The 16132-nt window shown below is 35.7% G+C and overlaps 1 protein-coding gene across 5 annotated transcripts in view; it reads left to right on the top strand.

The window, feature by feature from the left end:
- The window catches only part of LOC113393169 (twitchin), a 103117-nt gene extending 94404 nt beyond the window's left edge, over positions 1-8713 (top strand). For all 5 annotated transcript variants that reach the window (XM_064219158.1, XM_026629919.2, XM_064219160.1 and 2 more), the window contains 10 exons: positions 3254-3449; positions 3772-3941; positions 4385-4503; positions 4863-5013; positions 5363-5529; positions 5727-5865; positions 6429-6534; positions 6973-7109; positions 7226-7395; positions 7900-8713. In XM_064219158.1, the coding sequence (XP_064075228.1) occupies positions 3254-3449; positions 3772-3941; positions 4385-4503; positions 4863-5013; positions 5363-5529; positions 5727-5865; positions 6429-6534; positions 6973-7109; positions 7226-7395; positions 7900-8106 (1562 nt within the window). In that variant the 3' untranslated portion in view covers positions 8107-8713. The remainder of the gene's footprint in view (positions 1-3253; positions 3450-3771; positions 3942-4384; positions 4504-4862; positions 5014-5362; positions 5530-5726; positions 5866-6428; positions 6535-6972; positions 7110-7225; positions 7396-7899) is intronic.
- Positions 8714-16132: the final 7419 nt, after the last annotated feature.

Below are 16132 nucleotides of genomic sequence, written 5' to 3'. Positions count from 1 at the left end.
GTCGTTGGCGGTGCATTGATGTTGAAATCTTATATCAGTCTAAAAGTCTATAGGGAAATTAATCATTTACCATGAGTTGAAGATATTCTTCAATAAAATGTACAATACGTTGAAACATATTTGGGATTTCATACTCATCTAGTCAAAATAATAATCCTCGTGTGAAAGAGACCTTAGATTTTATAATTAAGATTTTTTTTTTTTAATTTAATTTACAACATCCACGGGCTCACAGTTGGCCGTGCCTTCTTTTACATTTTATTTTTATAAATGTTTGCGTTATTTTATATGTAATAATGACGTACAAAAAAATTTTTTTTTTAGGAAATTAATTTCTAAAATTAATTTACCGTTTTCATCTAAGCGTTCTTCCACCGTCTTAAAATAAATTTATGTCAGCTTGATAGTAGCAGAATCAGCAATATTAATTAAATTTAAATACTAGTTTAAACTTAAATACTATGTACATACTTCACGTGTAGTAAGATTGTCAGTAAGCACGTGCTCGGTTACATATATGCTATTGAATTTACATCAGGCGTTTTGTGTTCATATATAATTCTCAGTATTCATATTCTTCCTACGCGTTTACTATATTCATAAAACGTTTCGTTTTGCTTACGGATAACGGATAGTATCTATGAAAATTAATCATCTAGTGTTTCAATTAAAATAATATTAAATATCTATTGAACCAAAAAATTGAGAGAGCCGAGATAGCCCAGTGGTTAGAACGCGTGCATCTTAACCGATGAATGCGGGTTCAAACCCAGGCACCTCTGAATTTTATGTCCTTAATTTGTGTTTATAATTCATCTCGTGCTCGGCGATGAAGGTAAACATCCTGAGGAAACCTGCATGTGTCTAATTTCAACTAAATTCTGCCACATGTGTATTCCACCAAATCGCATTGCAGCAGCGTGGTGGAATCTGCTCAAACCTTCTCCTCAAAGGGAGAGGAGGCTTAGCCCAGCAGTGGGAAATTTACAGGCTGTTAATGTTAATGTATCTATTGAACGATTCCTCTATCCGCAAGCTAAACGAACAGTTTTGTCAGAACAAAAATAATGAAATGTCTATTAGTGTACGTTAGTAATTTTCATATTTCCTTCTCTAATAAAATTCCACTGGTTATGGATTGTAATAATATCCCAATATGTCAAAATAAAATATGAAAAGTGTTTATGTTTAATTGTTAGTTTTTTTTAATGATTATTAATAATAATATTACTCTTTATTATATTAATATTTCTTACTTTTTACTTGTCGGTAGGGTTTTGTGCAAGCCCGTCTGGGTAGGTACCTGTGGTGCTGTTACGGTTATAGCAAAGCAACTGTTGCGGATTGATATCAAATCAAATTAAAAAATATATAAATCAGTATTACGGAACTATGCAGTAACATAATACTCGATAATACTGATTTATCGAAAGCAACATTTATCAATCCGCAACAAATATTTGAAAAGCAACAGTTGCTATGCTATGCAACACTGATCACCATCATATATTTTACCGCCAAACAACAATAGTATTGTTGTGTTCCGGTTTAAAGGATGAATGAGCCAGTGTAACTACAGGCACAAGGGACATAAAATCTTAGAGCCCTAGGTTGGTAGCGTATTGGTGATGGAAGGAATGGTTAATATTTCTCACAACGCTAATGTGGTGGTGACCACTTCCCATCAGGTGCCCCGTTTGCCCGTCCACCTAGAAATATAATACAATTTTCATTTAAATGATTACACTTTTATCCACTATTCCTTCCGACATATCTAAATTGTATTACATATACATTTCAAAACTAAACGAAGGATACAAATTTTAGTAAATCAAAAATCGAACATTTAAAACGTATCCGTATGTACGTTGTTACATAAATAGATTCCTGTCTGACATTAAACATCGGTTTCACAATCGTTTACAATTAAACCTAAATTCGTCCGCTTAGTTAAATGCCAATTAATAAATATGCCAGTTCAAAAGACTCCACAATTTGTCGTATTAAACATAAGATCGTCCATCAAGAAGCGCGCTGTCATAGCGCGTGTGTCTTGACGAGAGATTTATAGGGAGCGTGTTGGATTTAATGATTAATACTTGTTATTGTTTAATGCAGTCGTTTTTTTTTAGTCTGGTAACACTATACGTTGACATTATGTTGCGTGGAATACTATCTATCTATAGAATCGCAATTTTATAAAATTGACCCAAAAATATTATATTGATATTTTTAAAACAGTTTTTTTACACGGAGCCACGTCAAATGTTTTAGGATTGAGAACAACTGGTTTAATGTGTCATCTAAACCTAAATCAATTTTAATAATATTTGGGATGCTATTTCTTGCTATTTTACTCAAGTAATATTTATTAAGTCGGGACTGTCATTATAATATTGAAATCAGCTATTAAATGTTTCTAATGTATCAAATAATTGTTTGGTAAAGCTATTATTTCGAATACTATAACAAGTTCGGTTAACTTCAGTTTATTGTTTGCAATGTTTCTTCTTGTTTGTTCTTAATTTGTCGAAAGAAGAATATTATCTTCTTTTGTTTTATTTAAATTATTTCTTTGTAACTTTTCCTCTTATCTGTAAAAATTATACCGATAGAAGTAATTACCATTACAACATTAAAGTCTTATTAACATAACTCGGGTTACGTTTTAAACTATTTCATCACAGGATTGCAATAAAGATTAACTTTATTTTATAGCATATAAATTAAATCTAATTTATAAATATTAAAGTCATTATATAATAAATAATAATACTTTATTTTACATGTGTGCTTTCGATATACTGGTATAGTTATGCATGTCAAATCTAACTGCCGTTGTAAGACTGTTGTTTATACAAGCAAAAAGTCGATTCGTCTAAATCTAGGTCACGAATGTTTCTATTCTTAAACCTAGTTCATTGGCTCTTAGATTGTCTAGGATTTAATTAAATCTCGTTCTAGTCAGAGAGTTATAAACTGATTGACTTTCAACTTGTTTCAATTTGATGAAATAAACTCATGGATCTGATTGTTTAAGAGGAATTTGATATGGATGGAATATTCTGATAGATTGTTTCATGTTTATACGTATGTTTTTTTAACGTGATTAAAACGTTGAGAAATGCACTCTCTTCGGAACGTGAGGCAATTAAAAATATATTTAAAAATATATACATATATATTCTAGAAAATTTTGGATATTTACAGCGACACAGGAACCGTGATAGTAATTTGTCATTTCTGTCCTCAGCGGTTCCCAAAGTGCAGAGACAGCACGTTTCCGAAGAGCCTCGTCGTCGCGAACCTCTGCCGTACACCTTCTGGCAGGAATGGAGCGAGACAGCACCTTCCTTCACCTTCCAGCTGCGTCCGCGTGTGATGCAGGCGAGGGATACTTGCAAGCTGCTCTGCTGTCTGAGCGGCAAACCCACGCCCACGGTTAAATGGTGAGTTTGGAACATATGTTTAACTTTAACATTTGTTAACAGATTTATTTTCCTGAGAGTAGGACTTTGTGCAAGATTATCTAAGAAGGTACACCTAACCAAAGATCTTACTAATGCCAAACATGAAAACATTTTTATGTCTGTATTTTGGATTGTCAGTTTTGTGAATGTTATTACAGCCACAAACTTTCTCACGACGGATTTGTACTTGTAGTCCATTTGCTCCCTAATAGATCGATTGCGATGGTTATTTTTCGTCTCTGATATTAATATGTTATTCAAACATTAAAAAAATCAACTCAAACGATGACATAATTTCCAGGTATAAGGATAAGCGCGAATTGTCTAAGTACGACTACGCGATGACGCAGTCTGACGGCGTGGTGACCATGGAGATCATTGACTGCCGGCCGGAGGACAGCGGCAAGTACTCGTGCGTCGCCACCAACGTGCACGGAACGGATGAGACCTCTTGCGTCGTCATCGTAGAAGGTTAGTGAGGGTCCACTAATTTATAATGTTTAGTAATGGTCATTTTGTCCTTGTATCCGATTTATAAACGGTGCAGGTGATATTCCAGAAATTTCGCTTCTACGTATTTGTTGATTCGATAAATACTGAAAGTGTCAATATATTTTGGTATCTTATTGGTGCATAAAATAACCCGAAACAAGTGTTAAATATTTAAATTGTAATGATGTTGCTAACTGTACTGTAATTGCTTGTTAGGATGTCTAAATTAATATCCATATAATTGGTAATGACAGCCTAGGGCATAATATGTGGAAGGGTACATTAGCAATGTTTGATGTCATATTTGACATTAAATTAAACTTATTTAACAAAAAAATATTTTTTATTTTATTATTTTCGCCGTCAAAAGTTAAATATAATGTTTCATGAGCGTGTAAACTAAACCCTTGGTTGAATTCCAGGCGAAGTAGTAAGCGAGGAGCAAGCTACGCTCGCACACAACCTCCTGTACTCGGGCGAAAGACGCTACATCGAGAAACCCCTCAAACCTGCGCCTGCGCCGATAATCACCAAGACTAAGGTAACTTCTGTCAAACGTTAAGGAATTTATTTTAAGATATTTTAAGTAAAACTTTTACAAGAAACTTGTTCGGTTTTTAGAATCGACGTAACTTATTCGAGTAGATTTTTTTTAAATATATTGACGAATTATCATCGTAGGCTTATTTGTCAATATTTTTATTTGTTATAGATAATTCACTTGCATAAAGAAGTTCGTTAAAATCCGTATTATCTTTGAGACACAAAATGTCGGGTGAATAACATTCTAATAACATCAACGACATAATCATTTTTCAAATATAAGTACGTTTACAATAGACGTTGGGCTTTTAAGCGTTTTCTTTTTTCAATTATTTCATGACATAAAATTAATCATAGGTGACAATCGACCCACCGGCCAAATCGTCCGGTCCGCGTCCGAAGTTTTCACCTCAGACCTCAGTCGAGGCTAGCAAGCAGAAGAAATACGGCGCTAAACTGGACTCTGACGCAGCTTCGAGATCTAGGAGTGCGACGAAGGAACTAGTCTGTAAGTCTCGTGATTTAATATCGGTTCTCGTAAAATTCGAACATTTTAATGTTTGTTTTCATTGGCATTTAAATAATGCTGGACGCGTTTTATTAATATTCATTTCTCTGTATGGTATACATTTATAACGAACCTTCCATTGGCCTAAATGTAGTGTAGTTTATGGAGTTATTTTGATTTCATCAAAAAAGTCTTCATCTAAGAGCTCTTCAGTCATCAATTAAAATCGCCTCTGGATCAGGTGACAGTTCTTTATTTATAAAACATAAGAATTTAATGTATTCCAGACCGTATATACCTGTATTTGATCTCCAAAACTTTGTAATAATCTATCTGTCTTTATTTCCAGTACCAGCATCTGATTCATCAATGTGCAAGCCTTCCTTCGCCCGCTCATTGCCAGACTCCTTCGCCGCTAAAGATGGTGCTCCTCTGCTACTGTCATGTGCAGTTAGAGGAGACCCTGACCCAAGGGTCGAATGGTTTAAGGATGGCAAACCTTTGCATTCTTCTGAGGTCAGTATATTATATTTTTACAATGAATATACCTATTTAATTTAATTATTGAGGTACTCGCATGTTTGATGAGATTAGCAATAAAATTATACTTTTTAACAATGTTACCGGCCCTAATCATATCAGATGTGACAATTGATTATAGGTGATTTTTTAATCTGCCTTCGTCATTGTAAATAAAATCAAACTGTCACCAGGTCGTCGACCTTAAATACAAGAACGGCGTCGCGTCGCTGGTTATTAACGAAGTGTTCCCCGAAGACGTGGGAGTTTACTCCCTGAAGGCGATCAACAGCCAGGGAGAAGTCGAGACCAAGTGTAACGTGACCGTCAGAAGTGAGCATTACATATTTTTAAAGGCAAATCTCGCTGTAGTTTGAAAGTGTAATGAAGTTTTCTATTTCTACAATTCTGATAAATTCTGTGCTATATTATGTTTCCAGAAAATTTTAATTTATTTCTCGTGTTAAAGAAATCTTAGTCGCTACTTGTCCGCATTGCTAAAGGTAAATTAAAATGATTTATAAAATGTATTCGTATATATAATAAATTGCATTCGAGTCCGTCCAGTCGTTCGAGGTCGTTTGACTAGTAAACATTCGTAAGTAAGATGAGATAGTACATCTGTTATCATTATTTTTGGACCAACGTTCCGTTATTAAATTGTTCCGTTGTGAAATTATTGCCCAAACCTCTACGTCGTAGAGGGAGAAGGCCTCAGTCCAGCAGGGGGAGATTTACAGGTTACTTTCACTCCTTTCCTGTGAATGATTAATTTACCTATTTTTATAATTAAACTTATTACAAATCGTTATCGTTTAATAGTTAAGAGAATAACTAACAAACTGAAATCGTGTAAGATTCCATACGTCATGTGAGCTAACGCGCGTTGTGTGCAGCGGACGGGCCGGCGGCGGGCGCGCCCAAGGACCGGCCGCCGCGCATCGTGGACCACGCGCGCTCGCAGAACGTGCACGACGGGGAGCCCGTCGCGCTGGCCTGCAGGTAGCCGAGCTCATCAGCATTTATGTGTTTTGGTTTAAGAGAGGTTTGCCCATGTGTGTTGGCAGAAGATACATGACATCTTAGAACGCGATGTTAACATCGCATTGATATTTTAAAAAAAGATTTGTATTTTTAACAGTGCAAGTGCTTATGGGCGATGGTGTGCACATTATCAGATGGTATATTTGCACATTTGCGTTGCGGAACATAAAAATGTTTGCTACTAAGGTTTAATGCCTCGAGCCAAATTTGGTAGTAGAAAAATTTTAGCAAGTATTGGATGTTTTTTTGGGTTTAAAATCATTTTTAAATGTAATTTTTGACATGACAGCCTTTTAAAACTATTCAAAGTCACTTTAAACGACCCCTGTTCTCGTCACGTATATTTATACTGAATGAAAAAAAACTTGATGTTAATCCAAACGAATTTATGGACAGAATCGCGGGCGCAGAGCGCTTCGACGTGGTCTGGCTGCACAACAACAAGGAAATCAAGCCTTCCAAGGACTTCCAGTACTCATGCGAAGCGAACATCCACAAGTTGCAAATCGCTGAGATATTCCCCGAGGACGCCGGTACGATATATTTTATTTCAGTACATACAATAATAAAATAACAATAACATAAATATATCGATATAATTGATCTAGCTGGAGGACTGGACTGTTTAGTAATCGGTGCGTGTGTTCAGGTGTATACACGTGCGAGGCGTTTAACGACGCCGGCGAGTCATTCTCGTCGTGCACGCTCGTCGTGTCGGTGTCGGGAGAGACGCCCGCCACGCCGCAGTACCGCGACTTCCCCGCCTCCACCACTGTCACTAGTGGAGAACCCGCCGTGTTCAGCGCGGAGCTGGATAAGGTAATATGGAGAGCATTGTTATCAATCGCTATCTGTGTGAGTATAGCTTGATGAGTTAGCCAGTGTAGCTACATGCACACGGGATTTAACATCTTCATTCCCAAGCTTGGTGACGCATTGGCGATCTAAGTACTGGTTGAAATTCCATTAGCGGTGGTGGCCGTACCCTTATCCGTATAGTTACCTATATCGTATATATTTTTTAACACGTGCACCTTAACCGATGATTCCGGGTTCAAACCCAGGCCAAGGCCATGTACCACTAAATTTCCATGTGCTTAATTTGTGTACATAATTCATCTCGTGCTCGGCGGTGCAGGAAAACATCATAAAGAAACCTGCATGTGTCTTATTTCAATGAAATTCTGCCGCTTAACTATCCACCACTGGCGTTGAAATAAGCTCCGAACTTCTTCTCTAACGGAGAGGAAACCTTGACCCAGTAGAGGGAATAGTACAGGCTGTTAGTTTACTTTTAAATTGATGAATGCCTTATGTTTGTAGCCACCACTCCAGCTCCAATGGCTGAAGGACGGGAAACCGATCGACGAGACATCGAACCGATACAAGTTCACAATGGAGGGCACGTCGCGGTACCGCCTCGAGATCGTGAAGTGCAACCCCGACGACGGCGGCCAGTACCAGGCCCGCGCCGTCGGCTCCAAGGGGGACTCGCTCGCCGCCTTCTACCTGAACGTAGTCGATAACTAAAAGGGAACACGAGAAACCATTTCTCATTTCATGGACTGACAGATATATTAACTCGGGACCCAAGATGTAACCTTGCGGTACCCCGAATGATTTTTTTTTTACCAATTTTGCGAACATTATTAATGGAAAACGATTTTTATACGATTCGGAGTCTTAGTGTAAAGGAGTTTTTTTTACATAAATGATTATTTATTAATTTATTAAGTATTGTTTAAGTGTTACACCCTATTGAAAGCTTACGAGAAGACGCTCGGAGAATCGATCCTCGTGCGTTCTCTAGTCACTGTTTAAAGTTTAAATGTTCTAATAATCTATTCAGTTGTTATGGTTATTTATTTTCTACACCTAACATATTTATTGCAGCTTCCGGATATTAAAGCTTGGAATTAATAAATTTTGCTTAGATTGGGGTCCGGTACAAACGCTGGTGACCCTTCCCCGGGTATCCTGTCCGCCACCACAGACTACCTCCGGAACGGTCGTCCGCGAGCCGACCATGATCATTAATATTATTTTTTATATAAATTTAACTGTATTATTTAATTGTAAATAATTTATATCATGTGACCGCGTAATTTATGAATAAATATGTATATTAAAAATATAATCGTATTGTTTTTTTTTTCGTTCAGTTTTACTTTTAGACAAATCTTAAATCCATTTTCCGTTATTGAAGTAGTTCTGCAGCACGTACATATTATGAATTTTTGTTTAATGCACAATTATTAATTTATGTTTTATTATTATTTATTAATTGGTTGGGGGCAGAATTTATCCCCATATATATGTTAAAATACTTTTACAAATGTATATGTACATATGTCTAAGTCTAAGACCCAGTGTTCCGCAGACTTATAGTATAGTAATATCTAAGTATAGAAATAAAATCCCCGAACTTCCATGATCGTCTTTTAAGACGTGAATCTTCATTACAACGGATACACACATGATGAATTACTTATTCTTACATAGATGGCAAGAGCAAAGACACCGCGCTGTTTGGTTTTACTTAGGTTTGGTAGCACAAGGGAAAGTGTTGTAATAATTAATAAGGTGGACGAACATATTGTGAGGAAGGTCTTGAGCATGAACGACCAATGAAAAGATGGATGGACTGTGTGAAAGAGGATATGGCTGGAAAGAATGTTACTTGTGAGATGACGTCAGATAGGGAAATACGGAAGAAGAAGACATGCCGACCACAAGTAAATTGGGATAAGGGCAGGAGGATGATGATGATTTAGAATTATCTATACTTCTATATTAATATTATAAATGCAGAAGTAACTCTTTCTGTCGGTCTATCTGTTGCTCTTTCGCAAACTACAGAACCGAATTTGATTTATTTTGGTACGAAGCAAGCTTTAAACCCAAGTATGGACTACTTTCTACCTAACACTTGACGATCAACCTCTAAACACTTTAATATGTCGATAAGCCAACTCCCACTAGTGATATCGATATAACGTACCTAAATAATACGTCTCTCTATTTTGCTTAACGACTACGTCAAACCACGTGTGTTAAGGTCCAGATCTGTCCGCCTGCGTATTTCATTTCCATCGAGTCTCTTCCGTAAGAAGTTAATATTATCTCTGAGAGTTACTATGTACTATTGATATTATATTATATATTAAATTCTATGTAATTTCGTATTAAAAGGACCTGCCACTGGCTACAAATCTATTTGTCTATTTCAAATGTAATTGATAAAGTATTTTTTTTATTAAATATATCAAAACTTTTGCGCCAGTGTATTTCGTATTTTTCAAATAATTATTACATATTATATTATAAAAGACGGGTATACTGACACATCAATGTGTGTGACTACTGCGACATTAGCACAAATCCATTACACTCTCAATACCAACTTTGGAACGTAGGATTTTATGTAACGCACTAGGGATCACAGCCGGCAGCGCTTTAAAAGTGTACGGAATGTTACAGAACGAAAAACTAAGGGAGAGTTGGTAATATACCATTACAGGCACGGTTGTCTACGTTCTTACTAATTCTTGTCCATAACACCCTTACAAATATTATGTATGTTACGGATTTTTAAATCGCTTGTTAGTCGAGACGACGGCAAATAAAATATGTTTAATCTTACGGTCGATAGATGGCGTTGCACGTATATTGAAACGCTATCATTTGACTTTTTTAAATGTACGCGCTACTTGGCTAATGCCTAAAACCGTGTGGCAGTTTTTCATCTGTGATATGCAGGTTTCCTCACGGAATTAAGTGAATTATAAAGACAAATTAACCACATGAAAACTCAGTGGCGCTTGGCTGGGTTTGAATGTAGGCTTCGTTTTCGATCCAAGTGTTCTTGCCACTGAAGTATTTCGGCTGCAGCGTTTATTAATTTAATTGATATTAATTAGTAGAAATTATTTTTAATAGTCATTCAAATTCTAAAGATATATCCTTTACAGGGCATCAAAAAGATCTGCACCCGTACGTAGTTGACGTAACCTAAGGCACGTACGAAACGATTTGCTTCCTCGTTCTGACACGCACCACTAAGATCTGAAATACCCTTCCGATCTCTGTATCCCCCAATACAATTTGGGTACCTTCAAGTCTAGAGTGAATAGGCATCTGCTAGGCAAGCGCGCTCCACCTTAGGCTGTATCATCTTTCCATCAGGTGTGACAACAGTCTAGCGCTAGCTTACATATTAAAAAAACCTATTGAAAGATGACGCAAACGGTGTTTCCTTTGAATACAGGAACCCAAAAAGCATCATATTTGAGTTATTACACAACAATATTTGATATTTAATTACAACCAGTAATAAACCGTGAGAAACAATCAATTACAGACATAATATAAAAGCGGTACAATTACAAGATTATTCCGATCGGAGACGAGCAACGCCGCGGGGCAGCATTAACAATATCAAGCACTCCACATGGACGTGACTTAGCAGTAAGTCCGCATTCAAACACTTATTTTAAAATATGAAATCCTCAAGAAACGAGTTACATCTTTTATTATTTATTTTTTCAAATCGACGCCGAGTGAAATGACGCGGCGGATTGGATCCTGTTATTTACAAGCCGACGCTCCCGGCTTCGCTTGTAATAGCTGAATCATTTTGAAACGTATGATAAGACGGAAATGTCGACCTAAGTTTAAGTTTTTGCAAGCCTGTCTAGGATCTCTCGTAAGCGGACTCGAGGCGCCCTCAAAGTGACAGAGTTGGTACCGCTAGTTGTTTAGTGGGTAAAGAAAAAAAAGGCTATCCAGAATATGATTATTCCACCACCAAATTGTATAACTGTGCCGGTTTGAAGGGAGATTCAATGTAAGTATAGTTAAAATTGACATTATATAATAGTTTACAGTAACAGCAACTACCAACCATCTTTTGGCAAGTAACCACTATATCTATCTATCTTTTAACAATAAAATATGCCAAGTCAAGTGAGGTTAAGCTTGAATCAAGTTTAGTTTGAATGAATGATTACATTTTAGGCAGTGACAACCGAATTAAGCTTCGGCCATCGGTGGCCATTTATGAGTGTAACTGGTTAGATTATACAGCAGCAGTGCTCAGATTATGTTATAGTGCACGAGTGTATACGCAAACGCAACTGCACTATCATAATCCAAAGGCCATCCCTGCCCTTCGTATGCTCCTCCGATGTAAATTCTGCTCCTTCGACGTAAATCCCTTTTTTGATTCCGGTTCAAATTCTCCTTCTGGAACATACCATTAAAAAAGACTACGGCCGTCCACACCAATGTCCTATGGAGTATTGTCGAACTGTTCGCAGGGATTGATATTGTCCGAAATTACAAACCAGTACGATTTACTCCTCCCACGAGTAAACCTGATGCGAACCCTATGCTGAACGGTGCCCCAGTACAAAGCTATTTGACCAACGAGGCGAGTCCAAGTATAACAAACTAATTTGAACAATTAATATCAGTAAATGTATCACGATTGCCGTTTGCCGTTCTTTCTTATATTTAGGACCGTGAACAATTTAGAAATTTAACAAATACCGCTTATTTTGTTGCTGATTATTACGAGGACTGAGTGCTTAATTTTTCGAGCTGATGCTAGTTTTTATTTTGACTATCAATAAAAAAATCTGATGCTACAATGTTCGATAATTTGTCAGAATTTTGATCGACATAAAAATCATATACTGGAATATATTCATGCCGGTTAAGCATGATCGAAAAAAGTGAGGAAGTTGAAATAAATCAAAGAATTAATCAGAATACATTCAATCTTGTTAGACATATAACATATCAATTTAAACGTCTCTAATCATAGTGTAGTTGCGGACGTGATACCAACTGTTCCGTATATAATTATGAAGCTTTTACTGTTGCTGTGCTAGCATATATATATTACCTGACCCGACAGACATCCAGTCTTAGCTATGAATAATTTTCAATTCATTCATTAATGTTCAATTCGAACTGGAATAAATAAAAAATAAAATAATAACTAAAATAGTGTGAACTGCTAATAATTAAATTAACTAAGTATTTACAGCTAAATTTTCTGAAAATTTCCTACGAACTTTTCTTTCCGTCAGAACCTTCTACGCAATATTAGAAAATTAAAAAAAAAAAAAATATCCGTAAAAGTCTGCTTAAGTTATGATGTGAATTTATATAGATTAAAAAAGAATGAATGAATGAAAATGAATGAATAGAGATTTACTTTTATATGTATTGGTATGACTTGATATTTTATTTATGTCTGGCTCAAAAGTTACAACAGATTTTTTGATTTGATACATCTGATGGCAAACTTCGGGGTACAGACTCGTATGCCGCGACGGCAGACGGTATGACCTACTCTTAAGCCGTCAAACCCTATCTGCCACTACTGTATGCTCAAAAGTCATACATATTTTATAATGTTTTTATGTTGACAATTATTGAAGAAAATGGAATCAACGTAACGTTTATTTCACGTGTATCCTCGCCTTAATTGTGTATCTTTGGTGCGTTGATATATATTTCGTTGCCATATATTATACTAATAATATAAACATACCGGAATATTACATCGTTTACAACAGTTCCTGCACTGATTGTCTTAAGCAGGACCGAATTTGGAGGTCTGGAGGCCACAAAGGAGTGGAGGCCACTAATTATCATTTTACAAATTAATTTGAATAATTTCATTTCCATCAGTAAAATTTGTCAATAATTTATTTAGTCTTTGTATCGACTGATTTGAAACAGTAATTAGCAATATTATTATAATTTGACTATTTCCAGTTATCTAAACATATATTACATTAAAATTCTTAACTCGTCGGAAATTCTATTGCGGAGGCCCTTCTCTTGTGGAGGCCCCAGGGCAGTTGCCCCGGTTGCTCTCCTCTAAATCGGGCCCTGATCTTAAGTCCATGTAAAATATGAATTTAAAGAAGAACAAATAATAACTCTTGGAATCGAATCTTTGGAAATATTTCATGCATAAATATCAAAAGTGATTGACTTCTGCTAATACGATTAAACGTGATCTCTGTTCATTGGTCACATCTAGCTGTTACAAGGATTTAATAAATAAATAAAAAAAAGGATTAAAAGTTTGACATTTATATATTCGTATAATACGTCTAATAATTCGTCTAATACCTATTCGGAAATAAACGTGGGAAAGGATTTCGCTTGTGATAGTTGTTTTGTAGCCAAAGATACCCTGTAAATATTCCATAACAAAGGGTTCATCTCATCTAGAGGAGAATGATTACTAATTCCATCAAACTTTTCTTTTTTTTTTTCAGAAAAACGCTCTTACGCGTCGGTCGGTGCCTAGAATGCCTGGTGCGCTCCAGCATACCGAAATACTCACAGAAAACCAGCAGCACCCACCACATATCTTAGGGCACCACGGGAACGCTTGTGTATACTTCCGTGACGCCCCGAAGTCATTCCACCAAGTTGGAAAAATTCGGTTTTGGTAGTACTTATGGCAGATTTTCATTTGACACATGTAGCATGAGTCGGAGTGACGTCATGATGTTTCCTGCACGTGTTAAAAACAAATCAAATTTAAATGTACTTAACATATAAATTCGATAATGATGATCTGGTTTCGACCCGAATTCTTCGGCAAAGATTGACGTGTTCTAGCCACTGGGCGATTCCGACTCAATATAGCGACTGTCAATTTAATTAAGAACTTATTAAAAATACGTTTAGTTGTAATGGAATATCATAATGGAGTTTACTAAAAAAATCCTTCAAATTAGTTCAATATATTTTCAAGGGTTTTTATTAAAATTAAATTCGCTGTACAACAACAACAGTATTAATTAATATTGAAAGATCGTTAATATTACATTTCAGACGAAGGTATGCGTCTGAATACGTCATTACACGACAGTCTAACGGAGACAATCCCATTGATTTATATAAAACACACGATACGTAGACGTATCCAAATTCTTAAGTAAATATATTTGTTATAACCAAAATAAAGTTTTAACTTCCAACGCGTATGTGTGTTTTAATGCGTTCGTTTTAATTTGGGAACTGGTTTAATCCAGATAAATCTTACTCCAAGTCTTGTTTGATGAAGATTTTTACTGCTTATAATATGACCATTAGCTTCGTCCTAGTTGAGAAGTCTTACGAGACTATGTCAATTTTGCTGTTATAAGGATAAGAGATAAATAACTTATTTGAGCATAATATTTTATATTTTATAATATATCGCCCGCGACTACGCTCGTACATTACAAAATACAAGTAATAGTATCGCCCATCGACTTCGCTTGTATTTTAAGGGTTCGTCGTCAAATTTTGGATATCAAAAAGTACCTTATGTCCTTCCATGAGATTCAAGCTTGCTTCGTACTAAATTTGATTAAATTCAGTGGTTTAGCGGTGTAAGAAACAGACGGACGGAGTGTCAGACAGAGTTACTTTCGCATTTATTATTTATAACCAATAATAGTATAATATATTCATATTTAATATACAGGTGTCCCAGAAATCAACGTCAAGCCGGCAATGGGCGATAGGCCAATTGATGGGGGTTTATCAGAAAAATAAGAAAAAAATATTTATGCATAATTAAAAAAAATATTGGTTTTTAAAAAAGATCGAGATATTGACATCCTGTGACAGTCTTTCAAACTTTGCGACCGCGAATCTTGACCATGTTTTGATTTTTTTTGTGTAACGGGTCCCTGAATAATCGTTTCATAAATTGTTATCTAAAATCGATACAAAATGGCTCAGTTTTAGAAAAAGCATCATCTTATTGCGTAACCATTACGCAAAAAAGATTAACTAAGATTGTATAAAAATATTCTGTTCACACAAAGAAGAACGAAAATTAAATAATACAACATTAATTTACTTTATACTGATATACTTTGATGACTCGACAATAAACAATTCCCGCCTTATCCATCTGCACTCGCCGCGAACCGTCACATCTCGGAATCACGTAAGAAATTCAAAAATGGAATGATTTTTAAAAAAATGTATCCGAGCGGCCGCGCTCATTTATAATAAGAGAAACCGAACGGACAGGGAAAAAAAACTTAAACCCTTTTCGAATTTTGTTCGAAAAAGAACGATCTTGTGATAAATATTGAAATATGGAATGGAGACGTGATGTTTTTTGTTCACGTTTCGTTTTCTTTTTATTCTTTTTAATTTCTCGTCCTTAATGGCGTTTCGAACACGAGTTAATGGCTGGGCCCCGTCTACGCTACCGTTTTATGAACGATTAATTTTAGTGGCACTATTAAGGTTGGCGCAGACTAGATTGTAGACCAGAATAGATTATAATTTTATATACATTTATTTTTTATTCTTTTATTAAACTTGAACTAATGTTTGAGGCGTAGATAAATATTTTAATGTAAATTGTCATTTACTTAATGTTAAACTCATACAATGTGACAAGATATTTATAATTGAATTTATACAACATTAGTATTTTATTTGATCAAATTATTATCTTTAAGTCGATAAATAAGGTCAAATTATCCTTTGTTATGTTTAACCATTTGGAAAATATTTT

This window comes from Vanessa tameamea, chromosome 26 (assembly GCF_037043105.1).
Source record: "Vanessa tameamea isolate UH-Manoa-2023 chromosome 26, ilVanTame1 primary haplotype, whole genome shotgun sequence".
In the NCBI taxonomy this organism is placed as follows: domain Eukaryota; kingdom Metazoa; phylum Arthropoda; class Insecta; order Lepidoptera; family Nymphalidae; genus Vanessa; species Vanessa tameamea.
Note: the sequence above shows the minus strand (reverse complement) of the source record. Positions and strands in the feature narration are given on the sequence as shown.